The sequence below is a fragment of the Sphaeroforma arctica genome (genome assembly GCF_001186125.1).
Source record: "Sphaeroforma arctica JP610 unplaced genomic scaffold supercont1.132, whole genome shotgun sequence".
NCBI classification, from domain to species: Eukaryota; class Ichthyosporea; order Ichthyophonida; genus Sphaeroforma; species Sphaeroforma arctica.
Genome location: NW_014040426.1, coordinates 97,815 through 113,198, shown reverse-complemented (window position 1 = coordinate 113,198; position 15,384 = coordinate 97,815). Strand labels below are relative to the sequence as shown.

At 43.8% G+C, this 15,384-nt stretch overlaps 3 protein-coding genes across 3 annotated transcripts; 1 reads left to right on the top strand and 2 right to left on the bottom strand.

Moving 5' to 3' along the window:
* The first annotated feature begins 1,084 nt into the window (after positions 1-1,084).
* SARC_02832 (hypothetical protein) lies at positions 1,085-6,265 on the top strand. Its single transcript, XM_014303404.1, has 6 exons — positions 1,085-1,657; positions 2,319-2,714; positions 3,001-3,164; positions 3,840-4,113; positions 4,946-5,167; positions 6,147-6,265. The coding sequence occupies exons 1-6, from the start codon at positions 1,196-1,198 to the stop codon at positions 6,204-6,206; spliced, it is 1,578 nt and encodes a 525-aa protein (XP_014158879.1). The 5' UTR covers positions 1,085-1,195; the 3' UTR covers positions 6,207-6,265.
* Positions 6,266-12,826: 6,561 nt separating this feature from the next.
* SARC_02831 (hypothetical protein) lies at positions 12,827-13,165 on the bottom strand (the record flags this gene model as incomplete). The annotated part of the gene is made up of 1 exon (XM_014303403.1): positions 12,827-13,165. The coding sequence occupies one exon, from the start codon at positions 13,163-13,165 to the stop codon at positions 12,827-12,829; it is 339 nt and encodes a 112-aa protein (XP_014158878.1).
* A 427-nt stretch (positions 13,166-13,592) lies between these two features.
* On the bottom strand, positions 13,593-13,985 carry SARC_02830 (hypothetical protein; the record flags this gene model as incomplete). The annotated part of the gene is made up of 1 exon (XM_014303402.1): positions 13,593-13,985. The coding sequence occupies one exon, from the start codon at positions 13,983-13,985 to the stop codon at positions 13,593-13,595; it is 393 nt and encodes a 130-aa protein (XP_014158877.1).
* Between the last annotated feature and the right edge of the window lie 1,399 nt (positions 13,986-15,384).

Genomic DNA, 15,384 nt, shown 5'->3' with positions numbered 1-15,384 from the left:
TTACATCAATTATATGTATATATAAGTGTATGTGTGTGTGTGTGTGTATGTGTGTGTGTGTGTGTGTGCGTGTGTGTGTGTGTTCCTATGTGTCTGTGTGTATGTGTCTGTATGTGTGTGTGTACTGTGTGTCGTCTCTGCGTCTCTATTGCCTGCTCTCTAGTCTCTTTCACTTATGGCTCCTACATGAAGGTATTTAAAAATACTTCAATTACATAAATACCAACAAGCAACGAAAAAATTATAACTCTCTTGTTGAATAGATCTGACTTCCGCTTGTGACTTCTTCAAATGCATAAATAAATATAAAAGTGTAACGTTTTACGTATATGTCTAAAACGTTGTATTCTGTGCATATTTTGGCCCTGATCGCGGCCCCGCCTATTCTCGATTTTAGGATACAAAATGTGAGACAAGGTTGGCGGTGACTAGTACAAGGGGGTTACAATGCGTGATTTCGGGCCGACCAGGGCTAGGACAAATCTCTGACTTGGAGATTAGCCCTCATCTTCGAAAACGTTAAACTTAAAGATTATATCGTTTACTTATTGATTTGAAATCGGTGCAACGCATAACGCTACGCAAAACGCTAGGTCAGGTATTTGTATATTTTATTTCCGACAGCGAGTATTTGATTTTGTGCAGTTGTTCACAATATTAACGAAATATTTCAAGTTACTCTCTTTATTTATGTAAATATTATTCTTCAGCCATGCGACATGCGTTTACGACCACTCAGGGTTTTGTTTTTCGTTAGGTTTCAATTTTGATATGCTTTGTTCTGTTTTTAGGAGGCTATGTGTGCTTATTATTTATTTCATGGCTGATCTCTGCTAAATTTTCGATTCGTCGGAAGGAACCTGATTTCTGCTCGCGACCCTAATAATCCAGGGTCATGTTTAATTGTTTGGCACCTGTCCTAAAATAATCACATTATTTCTCATAGCCTTCTGAATATTGAACATAAATATTTATTTAAGTGATTAGTTTAGGAAAAGCTATGTATGTTATTTCCGAGAAAAAAAATAAACAATATAAATTATATATGAATATTAATACATTCATGAGGTATTTACATAGATATTGATGATAAACATGATATAATAGCGAAGAGAATATGTGCATCCCTTCATACTTTGCATACGAATACATGCACACGTATATATATTCCTCACCCCGTTAAAAAAAGTTTATAATGTTACGATCTGCAGTGGATCTGTTGGGCAAACAGTGGAGTCGTGTTCTCACTAAAAACAACAGTAAGTACACACGCACACTCACAAGTACGCACACTCTAACACGTGCATGCAAATCGTATGCATCTACCACGACCTCTTCACAAGCGGACTCTGTTACAACTGCTAGTAGTAGTAAAGAAGCACCCGCTTTAGATATACACTTAGGTCAACCTGCATCATGGACACACGCACACCTGGTAAACACTAATGAACTCACTCCGATGGTGACATTCGACGAGTACAAACACCGCAGAAGGGCTCTCATGGACAGTCTTCCGGCTAATTCGTGTGTGATCTTACCGGGACATGCAACGAGTCTAATGAGTGCCGATATACCTTACCCATTTAGGCAGAATAATGACATGGCGTATGTGAGTGGATTCGAGGAGCCTGACAGTGTGTGTATCATACGGACAAAGGTATGTTATGTTGGCTAAAGAGTATGATGTTGAGAACTGGAAACGCTTATGTTTAGTCGACTGAATAGACATACACTAGAAGCTGGATGCATTTTTACCATTAGTATATGGACTCCGAATTACATACATACTTGCTATGTATATTGGGATAATGAATATTTTGATGACCTGGTGGTTTATTTCAATATTAATCCGTCCCTTTGTGTGATCAAAGATTTCATTCCATTGTAGAGCCTTGATGTGTATGAAAAAATGTCTATACAAATCGACTTGCGTATATGGCAATTAATAATAATGCTTATACCCACATGTATTTATGTGCATATATATATATATATATATAATATGTTGTGTGTGTGTGTGTGTGTAGTAATTATATATATAATATATATATATATATATATATATAGTGTGTGTGTGTGTTGTGTTTGTGTTGTGTGTATATATATATTATATCATATATATATATATTGAATGTATGTGTGTATGTATGGATGTATAATATATATATATATATATATATATATATATATATTGTATATAATTTTACATGTTCTTGTGTGTGCGTGCGCGTGTGTGAGTGTGGGTGTGTACGCCTGTGTGTAATAGCAAAACATATCGGTTTGTATATCTATGCTGTTTACATATTCAACATTCTCAGGGCAACGCATTCAGTTCCGCCGACGATGAGGAAAGCCTGAAGATGGCGTTGGTGGTGCCACCTAAAGACGCACACTCGGAGAAGTGGAACGGTGCACGTACAGGCACATCGTTTGCCAAGGCACACTTTGGGGCAGATGATGCTTACACACCGCCTCAGCTCGTGAACGCCTTAGACGACTACCTTAAGGATGTTGAGCACATATTTTACGAACATAGAACCCCTGTGCATACGCTATTCAACAAAACCATACAGACGTATCTGGCTGAACATAAGCATAGAATACCTTTGGTGTCGCCAACGAAGATCGTCCAGCAGCTGAGATTGTATAAGAGCGAGAGTGAGTATCGGATAATGAAAAGGTGTGGCGACATATCGTCTCGGGCCTTCGTACAGGTATAGCCTTAGTGTTTGGGTCGTTCTTGTGTCTCATTCAGGTGTAATTTTGTTTTGTTTTTTACTCGAATTTTAACTACTTTTAAAAGAGGTAAAATGCAATTGGCTTGTCCTTTACTACAGTTTTATATGTTTGAGAAATTTGTACTCCTACCGGGCGCATATATACTATAACCCTCGTACAGCTGTACTTGGGTACCTGTGCGTGTTGTGTCACGACGGTGTTTTAATTTTTAATTCCGAAATTTGTACTTAAGTTACAATCATCCTGATAATATTACTTTAGACAATGAAAGCGACGAAACCGGGCGTTTCGGAACACATACTTGACGCGGTCATGGACTTTGAGTGTCGAAAAGAAGGTTGCAAACGGCTGGCATATCCTCCAGTGGTCGCAGGGGGAAACCGGGCAAACACTCTGCACTACGTTAATAACAACAATATAGTCGAGTACGTTACTACAGGTTTGCTATCCACTGTTCTTACGCGCCTTCTATGAGTATGTGACTGTGGGATAATAGTATCTACTTATACCTAATCAGGAGCCATAGAAACAAGATCAAATTGCTGTCTGGATGGAACGTGACGGCGCTTGAGAGGAAAATCAGTGCATATACCCCTGTGTTCATACTTGATCCTGTCTACTTGTAATGGGCCCAATATATGTGAGTATACAGTATACATATTTGTTTCATTCGCAGTTCTGCTTTGCCCGTTGTCGTTGACAACGTGACGACACATATCGAGTGGTTTGCTTAAAAAAAATACAGTTCAGCTGGTGCTGGCGCTATTGGTTCGATTGCTTCGGCAGGAGTAAGCTTATGAATCCAATAAAATTCAATAACGGCTACAGTATGCATCAGTTTCAATCGCCACGTACACAAAGTATGATGGTTATGCTGATCGAAACAAAGATTTTCACCCGTACGAAGCATCAGTAGACACCACATCCCTGTACATATGGACGTTACAATGAGGCCTATAACCTGTGGATGGTTGTTCAGCATGTGGCATTTCAGGTACAGCCTGAGTGCAGTCACTCCCTTCCACCACGTTGTCGGAACATCATGCACACGATAAGAGTTTCTTATGCGTTTCATTCCACATCTGTACTTGATACGACAGAGACGGCGACCTAGTCCTCATCGATGCCGGCGGTGAGCTGTACAATTACGCAGCGGACATCACACGCACGTATCCGGCCAACGGCAAATTTAGTCCGGCGCAGAAGAAAGTGTACAATGCTGTGTTGAGGACATTGGAAGACCTCACCTCGTTGTGCAGACCATCCCAGAAGTTATCCCTGAATGTATTGCACGAACAGTCGAGGCGGTTGCTGTTTGATGAGTTGGTGCAACTGGGTATCATCACCGGCGGGCAGTCGCAAAGCAATCTGAAGGTGTGTTTTCGAGAACAGAATATATGTTTTTTCTGAATGCAATATCAATATTCATGTATATGTTCATATGCTCGCGTTCAAGGAGCGATGATGTGCTTGTGCATATGATCATAATACTGGTGTCTTGATACCAGCGTTCTACTAACGATTGTTTGCTTGTCAATATGATTACAAAACAGCTGTGTGTGCAAGTGGAGTTGGCAGGTTTGTTCTCGTTTAAAGGACAGTGCTTTTCAGCGCGTATGAAACCTATCAAAGTACGCACATAGATATATTGAGTCGAACCATTCCACACCCTTTTGTGACCTGAGTTTCACACTACACGATATTGGATCAATATTTAATGTTTTGAAGTTGCTGCTTATTTTACGAGAGTATCCCTGCGTTGATAATCGTAAACCACTCCACTTTGCAAGCTCTTGAATATCGTATGTACCTTATACACCGAAATTTCCCCGAATCAGGGTCACGTCATACAAATATAATTGGTATACATGGTATCACATTACACACAGGGAGCTACTAGCTAGCCATAGTTAGTGGACCTCGGCTATTAATAGTGTGTCTAGTCCAATTTTAACATGGTACACACCCATTATTGTATGATTTGCGACACCTCGATGGTAGTGTATTTATTCGTGTCCCCCATGTCCTTGAATACCACCTGGCGAACCATAGTGCAGCCCGTCTAGGTATTAATGAAACCGCTCCCTTCTAGTTCATTGTGCCTTTTTTTTTTAACGTTTCAACCCCAACGAGCCGATACGAGTGCAAACACGCGCAATGAATGGTGTGTTTTGACGAAGCTTTAAGCGATTAACATTTTCTATAGCTTCTAAATCGATGGTATCCGCATCACATCGGACACTACGTGGGGATGGACGTGCATGATTTGGGTTTGATTTCGAGATCTGAAACCCTTAAAGAGGGTATGGTAATCTGTCTAGAACCTGGTCTGTACTTCGCAAAGGATGACATAGATGTGCCCGAAGAGTTCCGAGGGATCGGTATCAGGATAGAGGATGATCTAATAATTACCAGTGATGGATACGAGGTAAGATAACTTCTTTACCCCCTGCTTTTGTATTGTTTATATACTATATACTTAAATCAATATGATGTACAAACTCGCGCTGCACTATTATTCGATCTTTTCGTGCACAGTGATGTCTCCTTTGTCGGTATAATAATGTGTCTGGCGCCGATTGTGTGGATTGCAAGTAGAAAACTTCGTGAGATCTGAAGGTATTCGTCGATCTATTAGCGGAAGGTGAAGATGTAACTTTTGTGTTTATATTCAGAACTTAAAGATGATTGTGCTGAATACCGATGATGCTTAAGTCGGCGTACAATCTTCTTGGACTTTTGTATATAATTGTTATATGGGGATGCACGTGTCCGTGACAATCTGAGCCTGACTATAAATAGTGCCTTCCTGGCCTCGCCAGCTGTACATTCATATGGTGGCTCATACATGGTGTGGATGCTCGTATAGAATGTAGGCCCGCGATCCTCAATTAGCAGACTGCCGAGCTAGGTATATATTAGAGACGCGTGCTTTCTTTGTTTACGATTTTTCTCGAGACGTTACTCGATCTATGGAGTTAACATGCCATGCCGCCCTTCCTGTTTGTGCTGGATGCAATGACCAGTAAACAATCAATTCCGCCAGAGGGCAAGTAGCAAAGTAGCACGTCTGTGCTGTCCAAGTTGATCCATAATTAGTCATTCATATGCGGGCTATCATAAATCCGCCATTGGAACTGTGCATTTCATGTAGTATCCCGGTATAATGACAGTCTCGATTTATATACGATAGCAGTGACGCAATTTGGCATCGCTTTAAGTTATTGTAACATTGCAACTGCGTGAATATATCACTTGGCTTATCATGGTTTTTGGATGCTATCTTTGAAAGTGATTTCCAACGCGATGTTTACTTGAATAAATTTCTGAAGTCCGCCTACTTCACAATTTATTATGTCAATAAAAATATGTCACATATGTATTGTTGAACTTCTACACAAATACAGGTGCTGTCCAGTGGCTGTCCAAAGAGTGTCGACCAGATTGAAGCCTTGATGTCGGCATAATGCAGTTGAAATCAAGTATTAAGCATGTTTATAAAGTATCGACTGACTATAAAATGCCGCTATATTCTAACTAGCATTTACCACTCACTGACTAGCACCTGTCGCACCGCCCAGAAAGGTAAAATATCCTCTTAAAGATAGTTCTTCTGGACGCTAGACGTCAAAAATGATCAAGACACTAGCTACATAGTTGGTGTAGGGAAAGCCATGCTTACGCATTTATCAAGGTTAAATTCAAAGGTTTCGAATCGACAAATATGATCTTCAATTTGGTCATCTGAAATTTTGAGATCGAGTTTCTGAAGGGCCGATGTGTTGTTTCGCAGACTCGTTCACACTGTAATTGAGTCAGATGATGATAACAACCGCGCTAACCTATCATTGATGTGATCTTCTATAGTATACTTATTCGGGCACCAAGTGACATCAATTTTGATTCGGTGACTAAGCGAAGCATTGAATATCGTACTTGTTCTTGCCGAGTAACATTGCCTGCATCTTGCGCAAGTTTAAAACTTACTGCAGCGCTATCGATCGAAATTATAAAATAATCTCGTAGTTAAGCTCAGCCCATAGTTTAGATCCTGTGAAATGTACTATGCAAGAACAGAAACCCTTAATCTTACAATAGTAGAAGGACTCCGTTCCGAAACTAATTTGCTATTTTTGAAGTTATGCTGTATATTCCTCAGTTGTATTTATTGATGTGAATCTATGCCTTATTTCTACATGGCGAAGTTGTGTATAGCTCGAAATCAGGGAGATTTCCAGTATTTGGATAATTGGTGGGGAACCAATGAGGAAGTACGACCTGGAAGTAGCAAGCCCCTTAGTGACTGGTGTCATGGGTATACCTAAAACTGGAAGTGACATGGCATGAACCACCAGGAATATCGCAGCAAGGGATTCGTAGTATCACACACAGTATAAATATGAGGAACATTATCCTATGAAGAACCACATCTCTCATACAGATACAACCGAAGAGTCAACCAAATCTTGGAGCAATCAACTATACCGCTCTCCTACCAGGGATTCGAACATCACCACCGAGGAAGTCATAGATTTCCAAATCGAGCAGATGACGACAACTCTTCCCAAATAACCCAAGATGTGGACACACTTCTTCGTCTATTATGGTGTGCAAAGAAGTCAGTACCAAAGAAACGAAGATTACGAACCATACTGTGGGCCAGTGTATTCACCTTGAGGGGGCTATCGCAATAATCTATAGGACTATCATGATATTCTAGTCTTAAAAATCATTAAGTGCTTGCAAGGTGGGTAAAAATATATCGTTTAAGGTATTCATGTGCAGTCTATGGAAGATAAGAGGTTGCAGTTGTGCGGTACATAAATGTGAATCCTTTTTAAGTCATGTATAGCCTATGGCAGGTAAGAGGTTGCACTTGTGTGGAAAATAAAATTTGGTAGAATCGTCGGTTGTATCTGTATAAGAGACATACCCCTTCGCAGGACTCTTGTTCTTTTAATGATATAGGGTGTGCCCTTCTTTATTTCAACCAGATCAATAAGACCCTGTGCATAGGTTTATTTCCTAGCACTGACTTAGATAGGGCCCAGCCATAGCTCTTGATCTGGTTCGTTTTGCAAGCTTCGCACTTAAAGTTCTTTTGCTCACAGATTTTACAGATTGGCATAGATCAGATCTCTGCGTCATTGTAATTACAGCTGAGTGCATCAGTGTATGATATTGCTTGACAATCCACATAAGTGCCAGGCCTACATAATAGATTCTATGTATAAAAGCACGGCAGGCCTATTATTGCAGACGCCTTGTCCGCCAATACCTTGCGTAGTACCGTATGTATACTGCGCCATGGTAGGTTTCTCCACGTATTATATTTACTCCAGTCAAACTTGAACGCCCTACTCTCGTTCTTGTCGTAAGCTGAGCGTTGTGGCTAAATGCAAAGGCATCGACATCGTTGGATACAAAATGAGACTACAGATTCCAGCAAGATGTATAGAACACCGCTGGGAAATTAATCCGCCGTACCCTCGCGAATGTGAATCGACATGTTTGATCATTTGTTCAATTCACCTGATACATGTGTGATTATGCAATTAAATTGTACAATGATATGGTGTCATCGCTGCAGCATACTGACCATTTTCAACTAGGTGTCCATGTATATGAGTGATGCCTTGTGATCCGTTTGTACGGTAAATCGCTGTCCGATCAAACGATCAAGGAATGTCTGCCAAATAAATATAGACACTGGTGATTTAACGGACAGTTGTGCATTATGTGCAAATGCCTGAGTATAACTGAACGGTTCGGTTGTCAGCAGGAAATAGTTATCTTTTACTGTGAATATCCCTGTTGCCGTATGGCAGCGTCATGCACATGTTCACATCAGACACCCGAGCATTTCAATACGAGCGGTCTGTGGACAAAGTACCTTAGGCGGACATTTACGACCGGACCAGAGGACCGGACCTAGAGAAGATTATTTGAGGACCGGTGTAGTAAGTCGCATAAGATAACTGGAGACGTTGTTCATTTATTACCCCTCTTCCTGTCAAAGATCATCATTCAATGATGGGTCTGTGCTGCGATGAACCAGTCCTAGTAACTTTACCCGAACCGGCGGCTGCCCTTTAAATTCTTGGGGAATGGACCCATCTCTATGTGTGAGGTCATAACCCTGATCGTTGCAGCTCTTGATTACGTATGGTCCAAACAATGATCGCATGGCTTTGGAAGTACGTCTCTCCGACTTCACCATCACAACGTCGCCTTCATCAAAGTTTACCAAGTCGTGGGCGTGCAGACGATCAAATGTCTCCGTCAACTTGTCCGTATATGCTTCGGTAATCTTGTGCAACGTGGGTACAATTGTATTCTGCGGCCCAGAATTCAGCAATACAACGGAACATGTCGTCGGCCGAAATATATACTAATCGATGCGCTCTTGTGTGGTCGTGAGATGCGCAGGTTCTGGTAGAGCATCGTAAAGGGTAGGCGTTTCATAGCAAATGCGTATCGACCGTGTTATGTTCTTGTGTCGACGTTCCGTCGCTCCGAGAACTTGTGGTCGGTAAGGTGGTGAAACTTTGTGGAATATAATTTCCACTTCCATGACGATTAGTGCCACCATGTTGTTAGTAACTTCTAGACCCATATATGTTTGCAGCTTTAAATATCGACAGCATCGTTTGAACGGTCGTTTTCTTGGTCTTATCGGGTGTGGCACGTAAAATGGAGTAATCCAATGCCACGTCTAACACGTGGAGAACAAATGTATTCTGTCGTGTGGATGTTGCAGGCATCGGAATATAATTAATCTGAATATGATCCCGAGGGTACTTAGCGTCGATGCGGATGGAATCCTCTCCGTAGAGTATCTTGACCCAAATATTTCTTGTGTGGTGCCCAAGCAACGATAGTATGGCGTGTGACGGAGTTCTGCATATCCCAGACGTTGCATAAAACTCTCTGCAAGTTGGAATCCTGATGGCGGTCCTACCCGTGTGACCACTGTATACCCCAATGGAGTCTTGCCGCAAGTATATTTTGCGCACTTCAAGAAAGTGTGTTGGGTCCGGGGCACCAACAATGGCTCTACTTGCAGTAATGGCTTAAAGAATATTTCTTGTGTGGTGTCCAAGCAAAGATAGTATGGCGTGTGACGGAGTTCTGCATATCCCAGACGTTGCATAAAACTTTCTGCAAGTTGGAATCCTGATCGCTGTCCTACCCGTGTGACCACTGTATACCCCAATGGAGTCTTGCCGCAAGTATATTTTGCGCACTTCAAGAAAGTGTGTTGGGTCCGGGGCACCAACACTGGCTCTACTTGCAGCAATGGCTTAAAGAGATCAAACCATGGTGCTTTAGGGGCCTTAAGAAACACACTGTTGCCGTGGCCCCGTCTGCTATGATCTTCCGGAGTATACGGTGTATCAATTTTCACGGTGGGTTCATCCAGCCATCTACCAAGGCCCAATCATAATCAAATGCCCCATCGCAATCGTTCTTGGTCCAAAATCGGGGAAGTTGATGTGCTGCGAATAAATCTGTTATTGTGGCCAAATATTCGTTGTGCTCGTTCGAAGTAGCTGGGAAATAATTGCCACTAGTCTGCATACAGAATTTTTGTAATGTCTGTCTCCGCAGTCCCTTAATGTGTCCGATTGAGCATATCTGGCAGGATGTTGTTCTCCCCGTGTATGCGTGAGATAGTGAAATTGGATGGCACTATGATGTGATGACAACACTGCATCATATAATAAAGCTTAAGTTGGGTACTCATAAACACTAGTGCCTTATGATCAGCAAACACTGCGAATCGTTGACCGTCCAGGTAATCTCGGAAGTGCGTCAACTCATAGACTGACCCCAAGAGTTTCTTCATAGGTGTTGCGTAGTTCTGCTGAGCCTTATTGAGTGTCTTGCTAAAAAAACAAGAGGTAGTGCTTCTTGCCTTCCACCCACTGAAATAAAGCTCCCCTTAACAGTAGTCACTAACGCCTGTCTCGAGGTTGAGTGGGACGTCATCCACCAGAAACTGTAGTGCGACAGCGTTGACTATATCGTCCTTCATTACTTGCCATGCATTCGAGTGGCGTTGTTTCCATCTGTTGCGTAGTTCTGCTGAGCCTGATTGAGTGTCTTGCTAAAAAAAAATGAGGTAGTGCTTCTTGCCTTCCACCCACTGAAATAAAGCTCCCCTTAACAGTAGTCACTAACGCCTGTCTCGAGGTTGAGTGGGACGTCATCCACCAGAAACTGTAGTGCGACAGCGTTGACTATATCGTCCTTCATTACTTGCCATGCATTCGAGTGGCGTTGTTTACATCTGTTGCGTAGTTCTGCTGAGCCTGATTGAGTGTCTTGCTAAAAAAAACATGAGGTAGTGCTTCTTGCCTTCCACCCACTGAAATAAGGCTCCCCTTAACCGTAGTCACTAACGCCTGTCTCGAGGTTGAGTGGGACGTCATCCACCAGAAACTGTAGTGCGACAGCGTTGACTATATCGTCCTTCATTACTTGCCATGCATTCGAGTGGCGTTGTTTCCATCTGTTCCCTATCTCCTCGTTAGGCTTGAGCTTACAGAATTCTCGTAACGGAGCGACCACGTGTGCGAAGTTAGGCAGGTGCTCGTGCACGAAGTTAGCCAACCCCGGCACGGAGGCGTTTTCTTTGTACCGTTGAGATATTGGTCAATCCAATAGTTTAGCCTGCTTCTCAAAGTCTATATCAATCCCTTTCGCTGAAACTTTCTTGTCCAATATCATGACTTCTGCAATTGCAAAGTGACACCTTGCCGGATTCAGTTTGAAGCTGTTGTATGTCAGTTGCTTGATGACCTCCCTCCATAGCGATTTGTTTTTCATAATCATCGCTGGCGATCACAATGTCATCAATGTAGTGGTGTACTGGCAATCCATCGAGTATCGTACTGAGTGTGCGTTGGGATTGCTGCGTCAATACATGTGATCCAAAAGGTGCGGAGGTGAACGAGTATTTGTATCTGTTATGTGTGAAACTAAAGAAATATCTGGAATCGAGATGTATTGGTAGCCTATGATACACTGCTGATATGTCGAGTGAGGTGTAATACTTTCTACTCTTCAGCCTAGAAATGATTTCATAAACCTTTGATATCAAGAACTGGTCTTCACATGTCAAGGCACACTCGAACCTTCGTTGCGTTGCCTTCACTGTCTGATGTCGGGACGGTCAATAGTGGAAGATTAACCGTCGTTGGTGTCGTACGCTTAGTGATCACCAGATTCTTCAACCACTTCTGTACTTGTTCATCGACGTAAGGTAACCATCTCTCGAATACAAAGTTACGCGTCGATCTTCTCATACTCATGGCTTGCTCGCGTGTCACCGGTATCACGACCTCACTCTCCTCTAAGTGGCAACGTGCATTGTCTGCATGTCGGCGTTCGCTTCTGAGACTGTGGCAAGTCTTGCTCGCACTCCGTCTGGTTGGATGGTGTTGGGGACATGGCGACTGGGCCATTGCTTAGAGAAGATCATCGAGTTCCGTTGGGTCAATTGGTGCGAGTGGTGATTGTATTACACAATGCATAAGCCTAGGTCAGTCATCATGTCTAGCTCTAGTATAATGTCAATGCTGTCTGGTAGATTCATTAACTCGAACGACCCGTTGATAATCTCTGAGCCATAACGTACCGGTAGCACTTCTGTTGTCCCCAGACGAGGAGTACGTACCGCCTTGTCCGCCAAGTATATAAATGAATCGATTGGCGCTGGTGTAGTCGGTCGTCCTAAGAGGTCTGCGGATGCTCGTGCGATGTAGCTACGGTTCGCACGTGTGTCTACCAACACTCGGAATGTACGTCCATTCACCTGCATTTGGATGTAGACACGATTATCAGAGGACAGTAGTGGGTCCCTAGTTGCCAGTTCTGCCTTCATTAGATGCGTAAACGTTAGTGCGACACCATAATCGGACACCCTCATGTCTCAGGGTTGCTCCGGTATCGGGGTCCACCGAAGACTGTGGTGTGGCCGAACGTGTATCTTCGACGTGCTCAAAATCATCTGTCAGAATTGAGTGTATGTCGATTTCTGTTGCTATCTGGCTGCCGTCCCCCGGCACTTCATTATGTGTGACTACATTAACCTATGGTGTCGCCGCGGGGGAGGACGTTTGCCTGTTTGGGTACTGTGGCGGTTGGTACCCGTGCCCTGCAGTCCGTTGTACTGATTATGGTTCTCGATGACTGGCGTCCGACGTCCTTGTTCTATTGTTCTGTTCCCCTGGTTGAGCGGCCCTATAGTGATGGCATCGTGGTATGTGGCGAAGTCCTGACGGCGCTTGTGTGCGGCAGCCGTTACACGTCGTTGGGGTGGTCGTTGTTGTTGGTCTTTGTCGCCATTGTTGCTGATGACGCTGTACTGTGTGTGGGCTGGGCCGACTATTCGTTGTATCCCCACGGGCGGTGTCCCCATTATGTCCTCGACGGTTTATCGATCGTTGTGTTGAATGAATCTATGTCTCTTGCATGTCCAGACTCAACAGCTATAATAAGTCATGCGTCTCCATCAGCTGTCACTTTGTATGTAACTGCAAGGTACGCTCATATGTGTGAGATCCACGGGTATCCTCTAGTGCAGTGGTTCAGTAAGTTTTTCTTAAAGTCTACATCGGTCTGACAACGCTCATGTTCACGACGATCACCGATTTTACCGGAACATTACTGAGTTTCATATGTCCCTTCGCTAGCTTGCGAAAGGTAGGGTCTACATTCGCCTGTGTCTCATGTGCACAAATTTGTGTTGTTTATAACTTGTGTCCATGCAACTAATCGAGCATGGATTGCTCGGCTTTAAAGTGACTCAACACTTTGTAGAACCACCGAAGACTCCATGTTTCATCTCACCCCAAAATCTGAGCATTCTTAAAGCTTTCCCATAGGGCTCCCTTGGTGTCGAGCTCCAAGGTTGTATCGGCAAGAGGGCCACTCTGACCAGCTACGCGGTTCCCGTGGTTCCTGTTGTTCGCCGGCCGAGATTCGTGTGTTGCTCGCAGTGTCTTGAGCACGCCTTGTGGAGCCTCCGCTCGCGGTAAATCATTTGCCTCCACCGCACTACACAGTTCCTCCGAAAGCTTAAGTATCCGTGCATATAATGCCTGGTGATCGGCTGCTATACTTTCCGCTGTAGGGTGTGTGTGCTTGTGCTGAGTTAGTCCCCGACACTTGTCTGCGGAAGTAACTTGGCTCGATGGTGTGCGTTCGAGCATCCGCTGTGCCGGTAACAATTCGCCCATTGCTTCCTGTTCGAATTGGTGGCCCTATCGTTGTGTATATAAAGATGGCTCCATGTTATTGCGACGGTTGTCCAACCCCTCCCTGCCGTGAGGGTTCTACCTGGCCCGTTGTTGTTCCTGTACGGAACTATTGAGCAATAAAGTATCCTACAGTGTCTCACTACCCTCCTGGTCCGACGACGTTTAGCTTATCCCGTGTCGAGTCTGGTCTACCCATCTAGTGCGGAACTTCAGGTTGTCTGATGTCGGAGGTGTGGTAGCGCGTCGTAGCCGTTGTAACTGTCGATCATACTTCTCCAGCAGTGCTTGTTCTGGGGTGTCATTGTCTCAACTTCGCCGGGTGCGGTAACGAGGGCTCTTACCTGCTGCGGCTCTCACTTCCTCTCTGGGAGTCATCTCTTCCTAGTGTGGAGCCTGCGAAACTGAACATGCAACTCCTAATGGGTAGGGAGTCTACGATTATCGCTCCGTGAAGTCCACGTCACTAGGAGTTATTATTCTCCCATTATGTTGCTGTTGTGCCGCTAGTTCACGCTGAAGTATCGTCTGCTTAGTTCGATGTTCGACATCAAGGTCGTTCGACTGGTCTCCGCCATGGGCTACGCGCTCCTGGCCCGTCGTCTAAGACCACGTTGATGGATGTCATCTCGTTCGCGTTGCTCTGGAGAGAGGTGCTGTTGTCGACGGCTTTGTCGAGTGTTGGCCATAATAGAAGTAACATGTGTTTGCTTATAGATAAACGATGTGACGCTTTGTGTGCTGATCTTTTGTCTTAAATACACGTCGTCTCTGTGATCCTGTCTCGTTCGGACCACCTGAGACAACGCAATCGATTTAACAATCGTAACAGCTCTGCTTCTCTGGCATGACATTGGTGTCTCGACCTTGTTTTTCGTGAACAACCTTGCTCTGTGCTAACCTCGGTTATCGTTCCGAGTGCTCCTTGCTCCTCCGGATTTCCCCTTACTCTCGGTCCTCGTGCCATTACTTCCCTTGGGGCTCCTTACTCGCGACTGTTACTACCCCATCTCACTGCTACGCATGCTCATTACTCTCCGATTCCCTTCTGGCTATCTTATACCACGCTAGCTAGATGCTCCTTCTTTTGCCATACGTCGCTCTCTCCTTTCACCTCTCATCAATACGAGCTCTTCGTTTCCCTTATTGTGCTTGGGTCTTTCACTCACATATTATTACTGCTCGTTTTACATGCTCACTCTTGCTGGAAAATACATATTTCTCACGCAAAATTGCCCACTATTATGCTCTTGTATAACCCGAACTGTATTTGTTCTCTAAGTCCTATTTGTCTACAATTTGTTATGTACCCATCATTCATGTGTGGACTGTCAATGCGTCTAGTGCATATGTATTGCCTGCTTGGTATACGATGTATTCC